This window comes from Ambystoma mexicanum, chromosome 5p (genome assembly GCF_040938575.1).
Source record: "Ambystoma mexicanum isolate Mex_15411 chromosome 5p, UKY_AmexF1_1, whole genome shotgun sequence".
Classification (NCBI taxonomy): Eukaryota; Metazoa; Chordata; class Amphibia; order Caudata; family Ambystomatidae; genus Ambystoma; species Ambystoma mexicanum.
The window spans coordinates 1,098,618,177-1,098,643,286 of record NC_090930.1 but is presented as its reverse complement, the minus strand read 5'-3'; the positions used below and the strand labels follow the sequence as shown (position 1 = coordinate 1,098,643,286).

The 25,110-nt window shown below is 44.3% G+C and overlaps 1 protein-coding gene across 1 annotated transcript in view; it reads right to left on the bottom strand.

Annotated features, from left to right (window-relative positions):
• Positions 1 to 25,110, bottom strand: part of MBOAT1 (membrane bound O-acyltransferase domain containing 1) — a 773,590-nt gene that overhangs the window by 90,666 nt on the left and 657,814 nt on the right. Inside the window, exon 11 of the mRNA XM_069613577.1 lies at positions 5,947 to 6,079. Coding sequence (XP_069469678.1) covers positions 5,947 to 6,079 — 133 coding nt within the window. The remainder of the gene's footprint in view (positions 1 to 5,946; positions 6,080 to 25,110) is intronic.

The window sequence follows — 25,110 nt, the reverse complement described above, 5'->3', positions numbered from 1 at the left end:
TCCAGACAATCTTAAACTTTCTATAGAGGAGCTCTACCATTATCGTATCCCCGACAGACACCAGTAAACATAATGGGAAGAGACATCATGAATAAACTTAACATGACCATCTAATTCACTGACCAAGAGATAGTGTGTTCCACACCTGGGATTCACCTTCTAAACGTAAGGGAGATTATTCAGGCTTATTGTGGACGCACAGTACAGAGGGTGGGTGCCAGCAGATTTTCAAATATGCTATTCAAATATGAAGTGGAAGTAATAATAGCAAGGCTCCCAGGGATTCAGGGACAACTATGTCACCTTCCGAATTAGTACATATTTAGAGCAGAACTACCATTAGATGAGCCAGAAGGGATGGTGATCCCACTAGAACTCGAGGTAGTAATAGTGGGAGAAGACAGAATAACAGTGCATGGGATAGATGACACCGAACGAGCATGTAGAACAGTACATGCAGTGGGAGAAGGTTACCAATGAAGAAATGTTCCAGGACAATAGCTCAGATCACAAAATGATATTCGACATTAGCATCACATATTGGGTGAAAATACACTACAGGGAAGTACCACAGAGAATGGCGATGATGCTGCAAGCACCACCGTCATTTCCTGAGGAAGACTTGGCAAAGGTCCCCAGTGTCTTATGGACCATAAGTCCTATGATGTGGGGCTCTTGAAAGCGATAGGGGTAGTAAAGATAAAGCTCAAACCAGGAGCAATTTTACTGAGAGCAAGGCATTATGGCCCGTCAAGGGAGGCACATGAGGGCATTTACAAGACAATTGCAGCCCTAGTTAAGCAAGGTAGTCTGGTACCATCAGAATCGCAGTGCAATACAGCGGTGTACCCTGCAAATAAAGCAACAGGGGGATTGTGGTGTTTTATACAGTATTTACACCCTTTGAACCAGATGGTCGAGGAAGAATTTCCTTTAGTTCCAAATCCGGCAACCATATTGTGCAGCATTCTTATGGAAGCTACACACTTTATGGTTATAGATTTTAAGAATGCCTTCTTCTCTATACCAATCCACCCAGACTCACAAGATTTGTCTTCCGTTTTATATAGAAATAAGAAGTGGAAACATACTAGGCTCCTACTGTGAGTCCCCTTCCATGTTCAATAGGGTCCTTCAAATGGACTTAGGCAATGTAAAATTGTAAAGTGCCATTATACAGTACGTAGATGACATTTTAATCTGCAGAAAACAGAAATGCAGTGCAGAAATGATTCAGTGCACATGTTGGTAGTACTGGCAGAAAAAAAGGGTACAAGATAGACAAAGCAAAATTGCAGTACTGCCAGAAAGAAGTGTAATACATTGGACAGTTGATATCACAAGAGGGGTGCAAAGTGACACCAGAAAGGGTAGAGGCAATTTAAATGCAGCCGTTTTTAGGCCTCTGCAATTATTGCAGAGCATGAGGGTTCAATAATATCACATACACAAAGCCTTTGTTAAGCAAACTAAAGGAAGCACAAAGAGGAGAAGGCACATTACAGTGGACAGAAGAAATGACTGGGGTATTTGAAGAGCTGAAGACAGCAATATGCACAGCACTTGTGTTAGGGATGTATTTATTTATTTATTTATTGAGTCATAGCAAGATGGTGCTAAAAGAAGTGAATAAGAGGGGGTGGCAATGGTTTGGCTTTCTGAGAGAATGGAAATTGGAAATTCTGAATGGGAGAACAAAAGGGGATATCCCCGTTAGACCCAACATGGTCATTGGGCCAAAAGTGTGCAACCGATGACTATTTCTGCGGTAACAGAACACTGTTAGGAAGGGTGGCCAGCTTAGACATTTGCAAAAGGGGTGCCAGTGACCATGCAGTCTTAAGTTTTGGATGGAAGGAGCAAGAAATCTCATGGAGGAAGGGGTGGCCTGGTGGGATTAAAAACGAACCATGGTAAAAACAAATTGGTGTTGTCTGACCGCAACATAGAGAAAGCCTGTGCAGTGCTGGCGGGGCAGTTACAAATGAGATAGCCCACAACGGTTGACTCAACTCATGATGTGTTTGAATCCTGGTTGTCCCACTTTGCGATTAACACCGGTAAGATAAGGTAGGCAACCATAACTTCAAATGATAAGAAAAGCCCACACGTATTTGACATAGAACTACAGAAGGCAAAGCGTCTCTTTCGCAAAGAGTAAGGGATTTAAAAAAGAAACCCATACCGACAAACATGCTAATGAGTGAGTCCCGCCGTCTAAAAAAACAGTATAAATATTCAAGGGCCCCGGGCAAAATGGGTTGTCTGCTGCTGTGTTGAAGGGGGGCATCCAATTATGGTTGAGCTTACTGAGTAATTTGTTCCACAATGTATGCATTTATTGCATGATCCCTGGATTCTGGAAGAAATCGATATTAGTCCTGGTATTTAAAGCTGGAGATCGCTTGGTACCGGGAAACTAACAGTTATTATCTCTGCTCGATATCACGAGTAAGGTTTTCTCCACTTTTGTATTGGAACATTTACAAGCATGGGTTACTACGAATAATATACTACACTCTTTCCAAACAGGTTTCCTTAGGAGGTCTAGCACAGTTCATAACCTACGAATGTTGGACACAATAATCACTCAGGTAACCGTGTAACGCTCCCTCGGTATACATTACCTTTGTTGACTTTAGGTCAGATTTTGACCATGTAAACCGGACAACCCTTTGGAAAAAAATGTAACAATGGGGTTGCCCAGGCTTGATATTGGAGATTGTGGTGGCCTTACATACTGAAACCACAGCTCAGATTGGTCTTGATAAATATGGGAATCTGACGAGACCACTGCGTATAAAGAAGGGTGTAAAGCAAGGGTGCATGCTCGCGCCCTTCCTGTTCAATATTTACATCTCTAACTTGCAAGCTCATTTTCTTATGATGCAGACGATTTGGTGGTTTTTGACCAATTGCTAAGTGGTATGAAAGCAATACTAAATGAACCGGGCCATTACGCTGGGGAGGACGAATTATCTGTGAACCTGGGTAAAAATAAAACTATGCTGGTATCACAAAAAAAGGTGAACAGACATATAATAAACACATGTTTGGGGAACATTGAATATACTAACTTCTATAAATATTTAATTAGGCCTAGAAATGTTATCCTATGATGACTATAACGCCAGTGTTGAATCCAAGCACAGAAAAGCTAAGCAAATTACCCATCGGATCCGTAAACATGTGAATGATCATGCAGGCTTTTCAATGAGGAGCATGCTTACTCTATACAAACAGTGGTTCTGCCCCTCAATTCTGTATGGGCTTCAGGCACTATCCCATAAGGATGTGAAGCAGTTTGATTTAGCAGAAGGGTACTTTCGGCGATATGCCTTGGGTTTCTCTCAGAGTACGCTGATTGAGTATATTCGCCTGGAACTGGGCCTGATATCATTAAAAACTATGGAAGGCTGAAACAATGTCCCCTGTATGCCCCCTATTAGCGATACTTGGTGTACAATATGTAAAAGTCGAGACCATGACTAGGGTTGACCCTTTCGTGGTGCTATTTAAAGATATGTGCACTGCGATAAGACTGGCATCCAGACCTCAAAAGATGTTCCAATTTTGTTATGGTAAAAGGTACTATTGGGCGCAGAGTGCTTAAATGGGATTTGCTAAATAATTATAAACACCTATATCAATTGTATATGTACCCTATGGTGGCCCAGGTGATCCATACATTTTTGTGACCCCAACAATATCTATTACTATGTCCAGACCCTGCCGTTCATAGATTTCACCTAATGATGCATATAAATCAGTTGCCAGTGCGTGCTACACATGGGGGAAGGTGGAATTTACCCCCTGCATCCAGATTCTGCAGAATATGCATGATTCGAACTAACCAGGAATCGGTTAAACACATATTGACAGAATGTCCGTGGCTGGGGCCGCTATACATGACCTCTTTGGGAAAATTTGTTTATAATTTATATATGATTAAATCTGGAGAGTTTTGGGCTTTTTGTCTGAACTCAGACTGGGTGGCACTGCACTTGCCACTTTTTAGGGTTTGGAGGGAGGCCCAGCAATACCTTCAGGTTTGTTGAAAATGTACTGTAATATTTGATTTTGAGCCTGAAATTAAATGAAATATAATGAAATGATACCAAATGAATTTGGAATGAAACAAATCAGGAATGTTTTAAATTATATGATGATGTATTTGTATTTATATATTTAAATGAAATAGGGTACTGTTGACGTTTGTTGGAATGTTTATGTCTATGTGTGTGTTAAATGTGTTCCTGTGTATGGAAATGTGATGTTACATTGTTGATTTAAACATGTAATTTATGTAAGTGAAATCTTGTAAATTGTAAAGTTTTTGACAGAACTATATACAAAAAATGTAATTTAAAAAGATGTGTATAGTAATTATAGGTAATTCAGGGGGAGTATATAGCATCTGTAATATGGTGGAATGATATAATTAAAGTGCATATAGTATTTATGATTGTACTACAATTGAGGATAGTGCTCCTTGATGTCTCGTCCACCATTCACCGTGAACCATCGTATTTTTATTTAACGGTTAATTGATACCTTTAGCATCATGGACAGGGCACTGGAGTGGCTGATCTGTTTTCCTCACTAACCGCTCTTCCCAGCTGCAACTGGGCTGTTTGCACTCCACCACCTCTCTCTGTGCTTGCAGAATACCCCAGAGTTTTATCCTATGCGTGTGTCAATTACATATCTATTTCTTCCCTCTGGCTCATCTGATGTGCTTCTTCTTTTCTCATTTCCAGTGTTATGTTAATGACACACAGTTTTCCTCATCTCCTCCCCGTCCCTTCTCGTTCTGAATGCTCACAAGACCTAGTAGGACCGCCTCTTTCTATCTCTTCATTGTTATTATATTTGCACAAATGAAATACAAATAAAAAATAAATCTTTCCCAAAAATATATTAAACGTTGTTCAGAAGCAATTTTTTCTCATAGTGTTTTTTGTTGTTGTTTTGACAGAATAATTAAGCAAGAATCAACATGACTGAGCACTTAAGCAGGGAAAGACTGTTAGCACGTGGAAGTCATTATTGACCTCCTCCGAGACAATCCGGATACCGGAATGCAGCCTCTAACTACTGATATTGACATCACTCTAAACATGTTGATGTCAGATGCAGACAGCGAAAAAGCAGAAAGCATTTCTCTGCAGTCAAGGAACAGCAATCCAATATCCTAGCAGTATTTGTTTCAGCAAGACACTCCCCTGCTCTGACACTCCCGCGATTATCTTTTATCCCATAGCACCATCAACATGACAGGCAACACATCTAATTTAAAGTGCAAGTTAGAACATGGGAAAAGCCCTGGACTTTCGCATAGAGAAACTTGTGCTCATGTTCAAACCGTTTCAATTCAACCAGGATTACAATTAAAATGCTTACCTTATAAAGACAACAGTTGTATACATACTACAAAATAAAACCACATTTAAATTGATAACACGTTTTGACCATTTACTTCACTCACTATTAAACGACCAAAACTTCACTATCTATATTGCTATTATCACTTTGTGCTAAAAGACGTAGCACTATCGATTGGGATGTCAACTGCAATATTGGCCCTTCAGCCGGTGTTACCTATACCTATTACTTGGGTGCGGGTCATTATCCAATGATAATGCCCCTCCCACAGTCTGTAAGGCTATGAAGATGATAGGTTGGTAAACAGTTGATGCTGAAAAGCAGTTAAAGGCCTAGGGACAAAATATGTGTCTGGTCATTATCCCATGATAATGGCCCACCCTTGGTCCATAAAGCTATACTGATGACAGGATGGTAACGAGTTGATGACGAAAAGCAGTTCAGCGCAAATTCAGGAATGAGATTAAGGACACACTATAAGAGTGCAAGAAAATGCTTAAGTACAGTACGGTTGGAGCCCTAGCACATATGGACTAAAAATAGTGTCAAGAAAATACATACCGCTCTAGCCGCCAGCATTATGGGAATTCCTGTGACAAATGTAAAATAATATCCAGGATACACGCCATGCCACAAGGCAGACAGCAAAAATGTTAAAACTGTTGGGTACCTTGGCGCTCTATCGTAGCAAACACTGTAAAGAAAGAAACATGTTATAGAGCAAGCATACAATTACTTTAGAATTCAATTATTGTTCTAATTATGTTTTATGCAGGCCAGAGAAAAAAAGGTGACAATTCTGATTATCTGCTGCCTTTTTGTTGATAGCATGACTCCACAAGATCCAACCCAGGCCTCCATTACTGATGGTTGGGAAACAACAAAAGCTGTTTAGGCTGGACAGAGACGACCAGGGTACAAACACATTGGCCCTCATTACAAGTCAGGCGGTGGACCATGGTGCTATTAGCACCATGGTCCATGCCGGATTCCGCCATGGTGGATGGCAGAATTACCGCCCCATTCCAAGGTGAGTGGGGCGGTAATTCCCCATTCACCCTTCCCCATTCCCATTTTTGCCCCATAGGGCATAATGGGGACAGGGAATGTGCTAATTACGGCACCATAAATTACAGTGCCGTAATTAGCACCAAGGTCGGTTAGCGCCTTGGACTTTAACGCCTGCAAAAAGCAGGCGTTAAAGTGTGAATCAGGCGTTAAGGGTTAACGGCGCCGACGGCGCCGTTAAACCCTTAACACCTGACTTGTAATGAGGGCCATTGACTAAATCCACCACGAGTTATCCCTCCCGGTAGGCTCGACTGGCCAACTGCGCTTTGCAGCCTAAACACACCTTCCATCCATCCTTCTAGTGGGTGGACCTGACTGAGGAACTGGAATGGTTGTGTTCTGAGCAATTCCCCATACTCTGACACGTTCCACATTGGGTGGACCTGGCAGAGGAACTTTCAGATCTTACAAACCCCAGATATAACCCCATTATAACCCCTGGTCAGGACCCTCCTCCAGTCCGGTAGAATTGCACTATGTGGCACTGCAAGGGCTCATAAATTCGACTCACCAGCCTGCAACAGTCTATCACATTGTGCAAGTAGGAACATGCTGCATGTTATCCAATGAAGCACCGCAACGTGGAGCACATCTCTGGCCTTTATGTTGATACAGAACAAAATTCATAATGCACAAAGCACAACCACATGACCTTCCATCCCAGTACACAGGGTCTGGTACACACGGCTGTTACACAAGCCTACGGCACTACGGGGTCGGACCAGTGGCAGATGTACACTATGATTATAGTAAATGAAAAATGAAGTATTTGCATAGATTTAATGGCTGTATTCATGTGGCACCAAAACAAGCGTACAAATTGCATTGTTGTTTAAATAATCTAATAATTCTATTGCATTTGTATATGTGCTGTGAAGGCTCAGGAATGAAACTCGGATACTGTGGATTCATGTTTTTGGCCATAGACTTTCATTCAACAAAATGGGTTTGGAAAAACGCCTCTCTCTCCCTATTCTAAGAGTTATTTTCCCTATTAACATAAAACTAATTGGTCAGTCCCTTGTTAGAATGCCAAAAAGAACAAGTCCTGTGTCCAAGCACTATCCTTACCCTCACATTAACAAAATCAACGTTAAAGTGAAAGGGAAATTGTTCAAAAGAAGAAATGTTTAACTCCAACACAAAAGTTCCAGGTAAATATAGCTCACAGATCCAGAGGGTAATTCCCTTCCCCTGGGTTTGTCTTCACTTATTAGCAATTCTTTTAGTTCCTGCACATTAATAGCATGAGCATACAAAGTACTGCCTGGCTTTCTCTTACTCAGGTATATGTTTTATTAATACTACTTGGTTAATTCGTATTATGTCTTTGTCAGGATTCTCTCATATAACATTGTCCAATTTGACATTTGCCTGGAATGTCTTCTTGCCAGGGTTTGTCTGTTTCGCGCTCTGAAACACTTGTGTTGCGCTCTGAAACTCTTGTGTACGAGCGAGATAGAAATAAAATATCATATCATATCATAAACACCTCTTGCTTGCAAATGCATGGTATACTTTCCTGACATGGCTTTGATTGTATGCAAACCACTTGTTCTCATACACTTGTTCTCATATTCTCAAACACTTGTGATTTGTAATGCCTGGTATACTCTCCTGCCAGGGTTTTACAGATATTCTCATACACTTGTGTCTTGAAATACCTTGTATACTCTCCTGCCAGGGCTTTCATTTGGATGCTCATTTCTGTAACTCAGGGCTACAGGCCATGCCTTGTTATACTCGCACTGCACACACTTGCAAACTTGAAAGTCCCTTGTTATAGCACTATTTGGTTTCTTTAAATTATTTGGCACCTTTTGTTTGGTTTCATTCAGCTCATTTGCTTTGGTTTCCTTTCAGCACCCTTGTTTGAAAAAAAGGAATACACTTGCAACTTTGATAGTCTCTTGTTATTGTATGGTTTGGTTTCTTAAAATTATATGGCACCTGTTGTTACATTTCATTCATTACATTTACTTTGGTTTCCTTTTGACACTATTGTTTGCATGCCCTGGTGTCCCCTCTTCCCAAGGGCAGACTCACCGGGGTACTGCAATGAGAATAGATTCTCCCACTGTGAACCGCCAACCGCCTGTGCTGGTCCCGGTCTCTTTTCTGGTGCTCACTGCCTCGGCCATATGGTTCCCATTCTGCTTGCATGTCTCAACCGCCTGCTGCACGTCTTCCTGGACTGCAGTAGTGCATGGGCTGGTCTCGGGTACAGCTGTGCTTCGGGTCACTATCCTCTTCACGCCGGGGTTCCCACAGCTCATTGGTCCGGGCAGTCTCTCTCCCCCAGTTCTTCTTCTGAGCCGGTTGGTTCCACTGACCTCGCTTCTGGCTTGTAGTCCCTCCGTCATAGGGATAGATAGATAGAGGGATAGACGTCTCCCATGCAGGCTCCCCTACTCAGCTGATCTCTCTGTTTAAATGTCCCGTCTGCAGTAAGGTGCTCACAACAACTAGAGCATGGTGTGTGTTCCTTTCCTTTCGTGATCTTCATTACTCGGCTCATCTTTCTCCTGGCAGTGGTTCCAGCATTAGAAAAAGGAAAGTCAACTTGTGTTATTTTATGGGCAGAGCTTGAGGAGAGGCCTTTAGTAAGTCTTAAGTGCTAATTTATGTTTAGGGGTTGAAGTAATGCTTCCAGTAATTATAATAGGGAAGTTTGGAAACTTGTATACAGAGTAGGAAAAAGCATTTCCAAAGGTTTCAGATGGCAGGTGGGGTTTTAAGTAACTCAATGGAGATGAACATCAGATTACCTGGGGAGTAATCTTCATCACCCCATGCCTCTTCCTCGTTCCAGTGGCCCACATAGTCTCCCTACTGGGAATTTGATGGTCAGACCCTCCATCCTTACACTGAAATGAGAAATGAGAGTAACACTGTGCCATTAAGGCATGGGTGACTGGGGAAGCACTCTTTAAGGGAAAAGGAGGATATGTAATTTCCTTTGTTGATGTCATCAGATTTCCCTTAGAGCTACCCCCACCTCAGGTGGTCCTCCATCCTATAGTTGCCCTCATGGTCAGTAGCAGCTGCCATCTCTTGGCCACATAGGGGGAGGGTGTTCTCCCAGGGAAATAAGTGATTAAATCCTTGAATTCATCACAGTACATGCCTTTGATTTACACAAAATGCGCTCCAATTGTTCAAACAGGCAAAAAATTATTGGTTGATGTTCAATTTTGCTCAAATGATCAAACAAGCACTATATGTTCAGCTTCAATGCCATTTGTTTCGCAACTCATGCAACTCTACAAGAAGATGTATTTGTAGATCAATTATACAATCACATAACACTCAAAATTAAAGTTTTAAAAATTAAACTGGTTGAATATAAATTGTGTCAACTATGATTTACAAGAAGGGGTTAAAGTTGAACTGACCTATATATTCCCTATTTGTGTTGTACTGATATAGTATAGTGTTTGGTTTTTCCACAAATTATAGCATAGTGCTTTGTACTTTAATCTACAAAGGAAAAAATAAAATCCAAGTTTTGGTCAATTCTATTTCAATGGGCATCTCTTAAAATTATGGGTCAAAAAAACATAATTTAGTTATTTCACATTAGCTTTGGTACAATTTCCAATAGTAAACAGATTCTGTAAACAGAATCAATTGAGCTACTCTTTGTGCAAAGAAATGGCAAAGTATTGAATTAAAATGGAATATTACCTTATATTAGGAGTATAGCTGGATTAAGTTGTTGGGTTCAGTGTTTCTCACTGACCTACAGTCTAGCAAAGCACTGTGCTGAATTACTGGACTGGAAAGACACAGGACATCTGTGTACACAATGGCATCCATTATATGCAAGCATGTATGACGTCATTGTACAGAATATTGAATAATGGCATGAGTAAATAAATTGCATCAATGTTTACTTTGGTGCTCATTACGTAAACATCTGATCAACCCCATTGTTATAGTACACAACGGCTTAGATGTGCTTGATTAAATCTAAATTAATTATGAAAAATTGGATCTTGCAATATAGTTGTTGTGAATATATATAATTTTGAATATTTCCAAATGTATATATGTTTATGAGTATATAAGATATAGGTGTGAGGAGCCAGGAATGAGACACAGAGGAGACGTGTGTGGCTACAAACGTTTATTTAAATGAAAAAGGGTTGGAAACATTCCTCACTATCCCTAATCTAGGAGGAATTTCCCTACCTCAACCAAATGCTAATGAGAATGTCAATGTCAAGAAGTCCAAACAAAGTCTTGTGTCCGTAATCCTATTCTGTCCCTCACACTCTAAACAATGATAGGGTGCAAAGGAACCAGTCAAGGAACTTAAGTCAATGCTTTGTGTCCAAATTGTTTCTTATTTGGTCCAGATTTGCCAAGTAGTTGTTCAAAATGTGCACTTTTCCTCTCCGGGAAAATGAATGATAGCAGGCTGAAAATAGAATTTGTATGGTTTCTTAAAAACTTTTTCGTATTCTAATGAATTGTTCCCAAAATTTTCTGTTTAGTGGTGCTCTTGAGAAACAGTTTATTTGGAAAATTTCATACAAATACATCCAGCAAGTCATAGGTTATTAGCCTTGCTCAGCTTCTCTGCTGTAAAAGCGCCAAGGCCAAAATAAAGGTTTTAAAGAGCAGGGAGCACCCCCTTCTCTGTCAAATATTTTAGAAACTACGGGATGGATTGACCCTGCACCAGTCAAGAAATGTAAGTCAATGCTTTGTGCTGAAGTTGCTTTTTTTATTTGGCCCAAATCGGCCAAGCGGTTTTCATGCTGAGCCTGTTCAAAAACTGCACTTTTTCTCCACAGGAAAATGAATGAGCTGAAAACTGTGAAACTGTGGCGTTTTGTTTTCTTAATAACTTTTTCAATTTATAACGTATTGTTCCCAAAATGTGCAGTTTGTGGGTGGGCGTGGCGGGGTTGGGTATAAACGTATTGTTTTGAAAATATCCTCCAAACCACCCAGCAACTCAAAAGTTATTAGAAATAGAATTTTGGGTAAAAATGGCTGCTTTTTCATTTCTGAAAAGCCTCTCAGTCTCTTTGCTGCAAGGGAGATAAAGCTATAATTTCTGTAGAAGGCATCACCCCTTTTCTCCGTCACCTTCCACCTTCCCTGGAAATCGAGTCAACACTTTGTGCCCAAGTTGCTTCGTACCTGGTCCAATTCCATCCAGTGGTTTTGGCTGTGCTCCGGAGCAACATTTTGATTTTTTGCCTCTATTGGAAAATGAATGGAGACTAGGCATAAACTGTTTTTTTACTTTAATAACTTCTGTATTTTTAAACTGATCTTTACCAAAATGCACAGTTTGAAGGCAGGGTTTGGGAGTGGGATATGGGGGGTTAGCGCTGACCAGTTGTTTGAAAAATATCAGCCGAATCGGTCATGTGAGTGGAAAGTAACTAGCAATTTAATTTTCGGGTTTCCTATGGAACTTGATTATCAACTTAGATAAAGTACAACAAACGCCACTGTATATATATATATATATATATATATATATATATATATATATTTAGAAAGGTCTCTGTACAGAAGTACAAAGAAAGTGGATGGCACTCCAGGAAGAAGTTTGGGGCTAGTAGTCTTCTCCAAACATAGAAACAGGAAGCCAGGGTGTTACAGGCACAAAAAGTAGCTTCAATGAATATAATGTCCAGGACAGAGATAGCAACTCGAAAAACAACGACGCGTTTCGCGGCAACAAACCGCTTGTTAACAGAAAAAGGACTTATAAACTAACATCATCTCTATGGTTTCAATATAGAGAGTCGTTTTTACAAACACAATCTTATAGTTAAAAGGCCTCCATGTGTGAATGGTGTAATTTGCATAGTTTGTTACATACAAACAATCATATTTGTTATCGAGCATTGCAAAAACTGACATTGGAACATTTGCAACATAACCATTTGTGAACTGTATGCAGTTCGTTCTATTTAGGAACTGGAAAGCAGAAGACAAATAGATGCACGCTATATTATGTGTTACTACTTTGAAAATTCATGCAGTAATCTCTGTCATGGAAAAATTCCAAAACAGGCGTAACTGCTAACCGGTAAGTTTCAATCTCACACTGGTTATGGACAATGGTGCTCAATGTCAATTGACAGAGGGAAACTAAAAAATAACACTTTGCCTGTATAGTGTCACATTCCTGATCTTACGCATATGCTCATTGATGCAAAGCTAAGTGCTGCACTCTATAGAGTGCTCTGATGCTCTTACGGCATGTAGTGTATGTCAGTAATCACTATTAGTACTAACAATATGATATAACGTTAGAGATTAAGTGCTTAGTGCACCTGACCATGATGTGCTCTGGTTGACAGGTATTGGAATTGCTTCCCTAAATACCTATTATGAATGACTGTGCAAATCTGCAATATTCAACCTAATTGTTGATAAAGTGCTTGTGCTATTAGCAGCAAGGGAGTCCAACAAACTGCTGATAAAGTGAAATGTGCATTAGCAGCATCATCATAATAATCCTCATTCGGAAGTAAATAAAGTGCTTAGTGCTTTACATATACCTGTCAATCATTACCCACTCCACTGAATATCATTATTACACATGTATCAAAAAGAAACTCCTAAGTCCTGTTGTTGCATCAGAATTAAAATCACAAACAACAAATCATGGCTAAAAGGGTGATGTGAGTGCGACTGTTAGTTTGTATGTGTTTCATCAGTATTTCAACAATAAATATGTTGCTTACCCTATAAGTTAAAAAAAAAGTAAAAACCCAGAAAGGAAGGATAAAAAAAGGTCGAAAATACATTCAATTCTCTTAGTCGATATAAAAGTTTTTTCTTAAATCGATAGACCTTCTGTCCTTAAGTATTTGTGGAAAACATTAACCCGTGACAAATTCATGAAAACTCCAATTGAGAAGAAGCCTTTACACATATTTGAAAAGTGGGGAAGGGAAAGAGGGAGACTCGGCATACAATTGTAGTAATAAGAAAAGTCTCTTAAAAATACATGCTTATAGGAAAAACAGGACCTCCCAACGTGTGGGAATCTGCGATCTTCTTTAAAGTCTATGTAGTCAATGCTGTTGTATAATCTAAATCAATTTAAGTATCTAGAAAAGTGTACAATTCTTCGTCTAGGTTATGGCCATTGGGTTTCTTAGTTTCGAGGTCCAAAAATATTTGTTTTCTGATTGTCTAAGAAAGAGTTCCCAGTTATCACCTCTTGCTGTTTTTGGAATGGTGTGAATGCCAAAATATCCAAAGCCCTCTAGTTTGCCTTCATGCTTCTCTTGGAAATGTAAGGCCATAGGATATGCGGGATCGACATTTTTGATGGCGCTTATGTGTTGCAATATCCTGAGTTTAAGTTTGCCGATCGTACTCCCCACATACCATTTGTCACATGGGCATGTGAGCACGTACACAACATATTCTGTTTCACATGTGATTCTGGATTTTATGGTCACATTTCTTTGTAGTACAGGATGTCGATAATTTTTAGTGTTTCTAGGAAACTTACACGCTTTACATTTTGCGCATTTCTGGAAGCACTCTGGATTGGCATTTATCCAGCTCGAGGCAGTTTGTGAATTTTTCGGACTCATGTAACTGGAAACTAGGTCATCTTTCAATGAGGTTGAGCGTCTATATGTTATGTTGACATTAGGACCCAACATTCTCCCCAGATGTTCATCTTGCCTAAGTACATGCCAATGTTTGTGTATTATATGGCGAATGTGCTTGGAAGCTTTACTGAAAGTCAAAATGAGCCGTGTATCTGTTTCTTCCAATACACTCTCAGATTGAATTTTGGGCATCAGTAAAGTGGAGCGATCCTTCTGCCGTGCTTTAATGCACGCTCTTTCCAGTACTTTTTTAGGATAGCCTCTTTGTTGAAACCTCAAGGCCATATCTCTGCATTCCTTATCATAAGTGTCCAGTTGTGAACAGTTCCGTCTTATGCGGATAAATTCACCATAGGGGATGCTCCACTTCAGAGCTGTGGGATGGCTGCTTTTGGCATGCAGGGGAATGTTGGAGCTAGTTGGTTTACGATAAAGTTCAGTAACTAATCCATCCTGTGCCACACTTACACGAATATCTAGGTAAACGATGTCAGTCTTGCTGTGGCATTCGGTGAACTGCAAATTATATTCATTTACATTAAGCGACTTAACAAACTCCAACCATTCATCTGTTGTTCCATCCCAAATTACAAATAAGTCATCTATATAGCGCAACCAAAGGACCACTTTGTCCGTGGGGTGGCTATTGGGAGGGACCCATACTGCAAACTTCTCCCACCAGCCCATCATTAAATTTGCATATGAGGGGGCGAATGTTGTGCCCATGGCTGTTTCTTGCAACTGAGTGTAAAAGTTTTTATTGAATAAAAAACTATTGTAGGTTAGGCAAAGGTTGATCATCTCTAAAATGATCTTTCCATGTTCCAAATAGTTCAATGATCTCGTTAAAATACTCATACGACTTCAGGCCATCTGCATGTTTTATTGATGTCTATAGGGACACCACATCTAGTGTTGATAGTAGATAGATTCTTTCCCAAGGTATACCGTCTATTTTGTTAAGGAAATCCTTGGTGTCTCGTAGATATGACGGTAAGCTGGTAACAAACTTGATCAATGTTTCATCTACTAGCTTTGACACGTTTTCGAGAAGTGCCCCACATAGAGTCACTATGGGTTTCCCAGGTGGTCTAGTTTTACTTTTATGAACCTTAGGCAGGAAGTAAATAGTGGGCATCACTGGAAACTTAGGATGCAGATATTTACACATATCTTCTTCCAATAAGCCTTTCTCTTTCCATCTCATCAATAATTCAAACAGTTTGTCATTCATGTCTGGCGTGGAGTCTTTGTCGAGTAACTTGTAGCATTTGGGATCTTTCAATTGTCTATTTGCTTCGGTAATATAGTCCTCCCAATTGATTATGACTATGTTGGTGCCTTTATCAGCAGGTTTAATGACATAGTCTTCCAATGCACAGATACTTGACAGGATCTCCTCTTCTCAGTGAGTTAGACTTTTTTTGGTGTAGGTTTTTGTTTTTCTAAACTTCTTGAGATCATTGATAACCAAATCTTGGAAAGCCTCAATATTTCCACCCGGATTGAACATGGGATTAAAGCGTGATTTTAGTTTAAGATTGCTCTTGCAGGGCCAATCGATAAAGATGTTCATAAGATCCCATTGTGGGTCACTGATATCTTCATTTTCTTGCCATTCAGTCTCCAAATGGATGAGATCTCTCAATACATGCATGTCTTCTATAACCACGGGCGTGTACCCACATAGAGGTTCATCGTCTTTGCCTTTCGGAGGGTTGGAGGCGAAGAATTTCTTTAAGCGTATCTTACGCATATACCTGTCAAAATCAATTCTTGTTTCTGTGTAGTTATAGGGAGAGGAGGGATAGAAATTCAAACCAAGTTTTAACACTTTTTGTTCTTCCAACGAGACATTGCGTGATGTTAAGTTGATAATGGACATGTCTGGTGATTTACTTTGTGTTACCATCCATTTTGTGTCCCAGAGCATGTTTGTCTGCCTGTTTTGTCCATTTCTATGGCATCTGAGGTGGTTGCTCCTCCTTGTTTTCTTGTTCCTCATGACTTGGTTGATTTCCCCCGTCCTCTGATATTGCTGCTTCTGCCATCCATTCCTAAGAGTCTCATCTCTTCTAAAAAATGCAACTTTCTTTGGGGCTGTTCGTTTTCACTCTCTGTGGTATCCACATCAGAGGATGATGGTGCACTGGATGCTTCATACTATATATATATATATATAGTATAGGGCACAATTGCTGCCCTATAGTTCAGGTGAGTCGGACTCACAAAGGAAACCTGAAAAAATTAATTGCTAATAATGTTGGATTCGCATGACTGATTCGGCTGATATCTTGGGGAAAATTTGTAAAAAACTAGAAAAGTTATTAAGAAAACATTAAACAAAACATAAAACGCACTTTCGGCCTACTGCTCATTCATTTTCCTATGGCAAAAAAAAAAGATTTTGTTGGACCACACAGCCCAAACAGCTGGACAGATTTGGACCGGGTTGACTCGTGATCCTTTTGTGGTTTGGGGTTACTCCGTCCAGTAGTTTTTAAAATATCTGATGGAAAAGATAGCTATATCTTGGGTAAATTGCTAAGAAACCAGGTGTTTATAAAAAGAAACATCCGCCCTCTTTTCTTGCTCAAGTCGAGAGATATTTGCAGTTATTTGCCGACTACAGAAAAACACAGACAAATCGAGGGGAAGACACCCGAAGGCCTAGGGCACACATGGGTGAAAGCCCGAATAAAATCAGAGGACGGTGAAGCCAAAACGAAGCTGAGAAGAAGCACGGGCCCGCCACATGCAAAATGGCGTTCGCGGCCACTAAGCAATTGTCCGCGCTCAGAGGGACAGAGGAAGCTAAGGGTGCGAGACGGCCGGGCGCAGGAGCGTGGATAGCCGATGAGAAAGGGAAGCCCAGCGGACACCAGAACATCGCAGCGAAAGACCAATAGAGGCAGCCTGCCCGCCCGCGGGCATAAAATGAGGTGTGCACCGCCGCACCGGGCCGAGGCGGGCAGAGGAGTGTGCAGCCGCAGCCGTAGACAGCTGATGAGGTGAGCGGGGGACCCCGAAACAACAAAGGCGGCGGCACCTGCAGCCCAGAGCGGCGACATGGTGCTCCCCCGGCGCACAGTAGCCCTGCCGAAAACACACCCGTGCAGCACCGGGGGAGCCCTGCAGAGCCTGGTGGGTGCGACCCTGCCCAACCCCCCGCCAGCGAGAGGAACGCAGGTGGCCACCAGCCCGGAGCCAAGGCGGCGCTGCAGCTTACAGAGGCACTGCCAGTGGGACCCAAAAGGATACCCCGTAAGACTGTGGCGGAAGACCGCAGGAGGCCAGGGAACAACAGGAGTGCCCAGCCTCTGGCCCAGAGGCTAACCCAAGAGCTACGGGGCATATGTGGGAGGATACAGCCAACTCAAACAGTACTTGAGCGGCGAAAAGAGACTCTCAAAGGGCGGAACAAGCAAGGGGGGAGCCACAAGCAAACAGAAACCCCCGGGGAAGCAGGAAGACCCTTGACTCACATAATACAGCCACCGGACAGGGCGGGGAGTAGCCCCTTGATCTGCCAGACCTTCCAACACGCCGGGACAGACGAAACAGCCAGGGGCATCCCCACCCCACTCCACGGTGGAGACAGAAGAATGATATGATATGGCATTTGTAACGCGCCTATACACAAGTGTTTCAAGGCGCGAAGACCACATCTCTCCCCGGTGTGGTCGCTGACAAACAGCCGAATTGAGTGAATACAACTGCCAGGCAACAGCGAGGGAGTGGTGGGAAGGCCCCCCGAGAGCGACAACATACAGGCAAGATCACAAAGAAGACCTCGGCCAAACAGGAGTCAGTAAGCTCGCACCATCAAGAGAGGACTCGGACCCCGCAAAATAAGCCTCGAGAAGGTGCTCAGAAGCAGTTGAGTTGATGGGGAGCAGGTCTGTGACTGAGATAGCCCACAAGAAGGAGAGAGCGCCAACCACAAAGAGGTGGCCACCCGGGGGCACACCGCCTGCATCTAAGCACTGAGTCACAAGCAACAGACACTAGCATGCCCGACAAACAGAAAGGCAGCCGAGGGAGGCAGACGAGCATGGAGACATTCGCCCGCAAAAATGTAGACCCACAACCTGCGGCAACAGGGGCAGATGTGGCTACACCAAACGCCACGCAAAGAGAGATCAGGCAGGTGTAAGGCAGTATCTTCGAGGCCATAAAGGCGTTAAAGGCATTGATAGAGGGCAAGCTGGGCGCAGTGATTGTGGACGTGGGGCTCCTCAGACAAGACACAAGGAACCTAGCAGGGAGAGTGACAACGGTGGAACAACAAGTACAGAGCAACATAGTGAACGTGACCACCTCCCAATCGCAAATGTCAGAGTCGCTGGAACGGATCAGAACACTGGAACGCAGGACTGAAGATGCGGAAGGCAGGGCCAGACGCAACAATTTGCGTGTTGTGGGGCTGCCGGAGGGGGAGGAAGGGAGAGACCCCACAGACTACATAGAGAACTTACTGCTCCAGGAAGTAGGTGCAGGGACCCTGTCCCAGGGCTTTGTAGTGGAGAGAGCACACAGAGCACTAACCAAGAAACCCTGCCCGGGAGCGCCACAGAGACCCATGATCGCAAAGATCCTGAACTTTAAAGACAGGGAAAAAATCTTGACATTCTCAAGAGAGGGCGCGGTGATGACGCGTAATGGAGCCAGGGTAACTATCTACCCAGACTATACGGCGCTTGTGCAAAGACAGCGAGCCCGGTTCTGGCTGACCAAAGAGCGCCTTCAGGCGGCAGGAGTGAAATTTATGCTATTGTACCCGTCCAAGCTTAAAATCTTGCACGATGGGAGGACACAGATCTTCGAGACCACAGCGGACGCCCAGGAGTGGATGGACCAACAAGGGATCCCACAACCGAGAGAAGGAGATGGGAGGAACCGAGAAGTACCCCGGAGAGGCAGAGAGTGAGAGTGAGGGTGAGGACTGAACATGTGCCCAAGAGACACAAACTAACGTTCGGGCGAAGTGGGGCCCAAAAGACACCCCGGTAGACCACCGGATGCCACAATACCCCCCTGGAATAAGACACCAGGGACACCCTGCTGAAACAAGACATAACAGAACAATTGGTGGAACGAGAGCCGATGGCCTAAATCAGTGGCTCTAAACCGGGATCTCGAGGCCTACGGAACTGGACCGCCAAGACCCACAGTAGAGACCCCAAGTAGAGACAATGTTTGCAGTGTCAGTTCTAAGGCACTACGCTGCGACGAGTGCGCCTGCGGAAAGGAGGGCCGCACCTGGAATGCGGTGGGGATCGAGCAGGGAGTGGGAGGCTGGGCGTTTGTTTTTAGTAGTTGTAGTTATGTGGTTAAGTTTGTTAAGAGAGAGCACGAGAGGAGGCAGACATATTGAGCAACAGGGATGCGGCAGAGGCCACGGAGGAGCACAAATGCGGCTGCCCCGGGCACGGGAAGCCGGCAAGGAATACTAAAGAAAAGGGCCAGTAAAAAATGGACACTGGTGGCTGAGCAGTCGGCGGGTCAGGGGGAGATGCGAGAGGAGGAGGACCCACAACAGGTAGTGTGGATAGCCCGGGAACGACTTGGGAGGCCTTTAAGGTGGTCACGGGAGCGGCGATGGGGAAAACGGGAGGCCTTAGACGGGAAACCCTGGCTGAACTGGATGAGATAGAAAGGAAGCTAGAGAGGGCGGAAGCACGGGCAGGCGAGGACGGCGGAGAACTGGGTGACCTCACCACTCTAAGACAACAGTGTATGGCGGCCTGGGAGAGGCTAGGGCGGCTAGATTACGGGAAGTATATACAGAGGTTGCATGCAGAAGGGGACAAGCCTAGCAGACTCCTTGCCTGGCTAACCAAACAGGAGACCAAGCGGGAACCGATAAACGCAATTCAAAACAGCCAAGAGGAGGTGGTACGGTCCGAGGAGGGTATAAATACGGTGTTCTCGCAATTCTACGAGAAATTATACACCAGAGTTCAGGAAGCGGAAGAGGGAGACCTAGAGGATGCATTTGCAGAAATTAGACTCCCACGACTAACAGAGGAACAGGCCCAAATGCTGGATGCCCCCCTTACCGTGGAGGAACTGGCGGAAGTTATCACTCAGCTACTGACGGGAAGGTCCCCGGGGCCCGACGGGTTGCCAGGGGAATTCTATAAAAGATACAGAGACAGCTTGGCCTCGAGACTACTAGAGACGCTTGAGGAGGCATATGAGAGTGGGAGGCTCCCGAGCAGCATGTCAGAATCTGTAATAGTCCCAATACTTAAAACGGGGAAGCCGCCCCTCGAGTGTGGGTCTTACAGACCAATCTCTTTGATAAACCAAGACTCCAAGATCCTAACAGCAGCATTAGCCAACCGGCTTAAGAGGATGATACCCTTATTGGTGCACCCAGACCAGACGGAGTACGTACCAGAACGAAACACGGCATGGAATCTCCGGTGACTCCATCATGTTATTGACAAGACGGACCAGGAAAAGGGGGAATATGTAGTGGCGTCAATGGACGCAATTAAAGCATTTGATTTGGTGAACTGGGACTGGCTCTTGGGGGCGCTCGCCCACTTCGGGATAGGAAAGGGGTTCCTATGTGGATACAGTTGTTATACAAGGGCCTGAGGGCAAGGGTAAAGACAAGCAGGCACGTTTCAGGGGAGTGGAACATAGGGCGGTTTATGAAGCAGGGGTGCCCACTGTCCCCGATGTTATACATTCTGGCCCTGGAATCGTTTGCGGCCTTCCTAAGAGCGGAGTACAGGGATGCCGGCATAGTGATAGACGGGGAAATACACCAGATCTCAATATATGCAGACGATATTCTGCTCTACGTCCGAGACCCACGTATCCACCTGCCGGACCTATTTGAGGTACTGGGAGCATTTGGTAGGCTATTGAGAATTATCATTAACAAAGACAAATCCTCACTGTTCCCCCTGGCGCGCCTGAGAACAACGGCATTAGATCAGCTGCCACACTTGGGCCTCACATGGACCCCAATCACCTTTAGATACCTGGGGGTGGACATATACCACAACACCACGGAGACGCACATGGCCAACACACAAGCGGCCCTGGACAAAATATAGAATGCCATGCAGTTCTGGAAAACACTACCGCTGGGGATGATAGGGTGGGCGGCCCTATTGAAGATGATAGTCTTGTCCCGACTCCTATATTACTTCACCAACATCCCCTATAACATCCCTGGGCCCTTTTTTAAACGACTACACTCCATGGCAAGAGTCTTCCTCTGGGAGGCGGGAGAAACAGAGTAGCACTGAGCACATTAAAGAGCAGCTACGAATAGGGAGGGATCAAGCTCCCAGACTTTGAGCGATACTATTTGGCAGCACAACTCCAATTGTGGTTCGGTGGCTGGGAGAAGACACCTCCATAGACGCAATACTATTTCGACCATCGCTCCAGCGATACTACTTAAGAGAACTCCGGTGGATAGACGAAACCCAGGCCAAAACCCTTCCCAACATAGCCCAGGCCGAGCACTACGGAAAATAGCGTGGAAAGTGCAGGACATGAGAGATCCCTGCTCAAGGCAAATCTCCCTGGCGGGACTGGTGGACACCGGTATCGCAAGCCTGGCAACGTTCAGGACACAATGGGAAGGCAAATGGGTGGCCCAAATAGGTGATCTGTGGCAAGAAGGACACTGGGTAGACTTCCAGACACTGGTGGAGGAGCAAGACATACACAGTGGTCAATTCATACTGTACAACAGCATGGTTCTAGCAATAAAGAGGAGGTGGGAGACCGTACCGGAAGAGGAAGACATGGGAGGGGCACTGGACGCCTGGTACAATGTTTCCGAGGGGGGACACACCGTGTCCAGGCTCTATGAACAACTGCTGGGCACCACCAACGCCAGGGCATTGAACACTCGTACAAAATGGGAGGAGGAGCTTCAGGGACCCTTCAAGGACGAGGAATGGAACAGAGCTCTCCAATACGCAAAGAAAGTTTCCAGAAACACAAGGTTCAGGCTGGTGCAGCTGTACATAGTGCACAGGGCATACCTAATGCCCAAAAGAATGTCGAATATGGGGGATAGACAAACACGGAGTTGCCCGCTCTGCCAGGAAGAACAGGCAGACATGGTACATATGTTCTGGACGTGCCCGAGAGTAATGGTCTACTAGAACACGATAAAGGAAAGAGCGTCAAAGGCAGGAATTCACATGCAAGCTTGGTCGCCAACGTCTTACATACTGGGCCTGCTCCCGAGGGGTGACAAGCAGAGGGCGCACGTGGCAAAGATGAAAAATCTGATGACAATACTGGCGAAGCGCTGTATCGCAATGACATGGAACGCAAGCGCAGGACCCTCGATAGATGGATGGTGGGCGGATCTACAAAAGTGGGTAGTAGCAGAAACAGCAGTCTGGACCAGGGCCTCGCAAAGGGGAGAAAATAATGGTGAAGCCAAAATACTGGTGTGGAACTGTCTCGTACAAGAACTAACAGCATGAGTGATTCGGGCGACCCGGGGGGAGAGGTGAAGTGACCCCGCGCTCGGGCATAGTACACAGGCAAGCATGAGGACATCACGATCGGGAAGGAGGAGGCCAGGCCGTGGCCCGAGCCGATAATGAACAATATGGACTCAAACCCGAAAGTGCCAGTGCAAATGTTGTGAGTTGTTGTTCATTTGTTTTGTGTTTGTTTGGTGTTTAAATGAAAATAAAGATAAATTGTTTTTAAAAAAAAACCTTGTCCTTGTGTATGATGAAAAAGGGGTCTTGTAGTTGACTCGTCTTATGGAGGTGATAGCTACCAGAAATGCAGTTTTATAGGTAAGATGCTTTAGGCTGTCCTTGTGCAAAGGCTCGAAGGGTGGCCCCATGAGCTTGGAGAGCACAACAATGAGATCCCAAACCAAGGGAGGGTTGGAAATTGGGGGGTTGGAAATTGGGGGGTATGGCCTATTTACCCCTTCCATGAATGCCTTGATGACAGGGACTTTCCACCAGGACACCTTGTTCTGTGAACTGGTTTAAGCCGATAGGGCCGCCAGATGCACCTTTACGGAATTGAATACCAGGCCGGAGTCTAGTAAATGAAGCATGTAGTGTAGAATGTTATCTGGAGAATATTCTAATGGGTTTAGTGATTGTGATGTGCACCATATCACAAATCTCTTCCACTTATTAAAATAACAGTGCCTGGTGTTGGGGTTTCTTGTCTCCTTGAGGCTATCCATACACCTTTGTGGAAGGTTTAAGTGGCCAAACTCTACCACTACAGGACAAACTGCCAAGTTCATTGACTGTGGGTGTGGGTGGAGGGATGCCCCCTTGTGTTGTGTCAACATGTTGTACGGGCACAGGAGCTTGATCGGGTCGCACATCGCCAGTTTGAGCAAATGTGGAAACCAAGGCTGCCTCGCCCACATAGGGGCAACCAGGATTAGGGTTACTTGCTCCTGGTGCAGCTTGTGCACTACCCTGCTCAGGAGTGGTGTTGGGGGAAAAGAGTAAGCACATTTCCCTGACCAGTTCATCCACAGGGTGTTACCCTTACACCCTGGCTGGGGAAACCTGGATGCAAAGTCTGGGCATTGAGCGTTTAGCTTTGTGGCAAACAAGTCTAGTGGGGGGTGACCTCATAGTGAGAATATTCCAAGTTGCCACTCGTGTTCTTCTAGTTGAGGGTGCCTGCTTAACGTGTCTGCCACTGAATTGAGTTCCCCTGGAACATGTTGGGATGTTAGAAACATGTTCTGCTTCAGCGCCTTCCACCATATCTTCTGGGATAGTCTGGACAGACTTAGAGAGCGTGTGCCTCCCTGTTTGTTCAGACATAACATGGCCGTGGGTCTGTCTGTTAGGACCTGCATTGTCTGACCTTGGAGATGTTGTTGAAAAGCTTGAAGAGCCTTGAGAACTACTAGGAGCTACAGGAAGTTGATGTGTCTTTGGGCGGTAGCGAGAGTCCACTGTCCACGGGCTGTGTGGTGGATGTAGTGTGCCCCCTAACCGGCGAGTGAGGCATCTGTAGTTAGGATCGCTTGGGCTAGTGGATTGCCAAAGGGCTTTCCTTTTAACAGGTTGTCCTTAGAAGACCAATGAAGAGCCTGAACCAGGGTTAGCGAAACAACCACTAGATCGTCCCACTATCCGCTTGCCTGAGCCCACTGTTTCGTTAACCATTCCTGCACTGGTTGCACGCGCAGGCGCGCATGAGGAACTAGGTAAATGCAAGAGGCCATCATCCCTAGCAAGTGCATTGCTTTGCGTATCGTTATCTGGCGACCGACCTTGTTTGTTTGTTTTATTCACTTATGAAACATTACTCACCGTAATCGTATTTCTGATGCTTGTATCTGCTTTAATTCACATGCTGTGCATAGGCCGACATCTAGTGGAAGCTGCGGAGTATTACAGTTTGTTTTTCGAAACTCGAAAATGGGCATCGACACAGGGCGTGCCAGTAATACTATCCCTAGTGTGACGTCCACTGTATCCAAGATCCCTCACGCGTCTAGGATCCTCAGATTGTATTTTTTCTGACATGAGGTAGCATGAGGAGTAGCGTGAGTACACATAATCCAAGCAGATAGACAGAAAGGTAAGACTACAAGCCATCATGCGCCTTCTCTCAGAGGGGAGGAAGGGTGGGTCGCATGTGAATCTAAGCAGATACAAGCATCAGAAATACGATTACGGTGAGTAATGTATCCCTTCTGAGGCTTGTGGAATCTGCTTAGATCACATGCTGTGCATAGATTAGCGAGCAGTACCTGAAGAAGGAGGTGGGATGTGAGAAGGGTCATGAGCAAATAAGTGTCTTAGAACCGCTTGTCCCACTTGTGTATCTGCCTTGGAATGGGTGTCAATGCAGTAATTCTGAGTAAAAGTGTGAATTGAGCTCCAAGTAGCTGCTTTGCAAATGGTGTCAACGGGTACATTTGCAATGAAAGCCAGAGTGGCCCCAATGCCTCTAGTAGAGTGGGCTTGTGGCGTGAAAGGCCAAGTTCTTTCAGAAAGTGAGTAACACAGCTGGATACAGTTAATAACCCACTTCGAGATGGCACCTTTAGAGACGC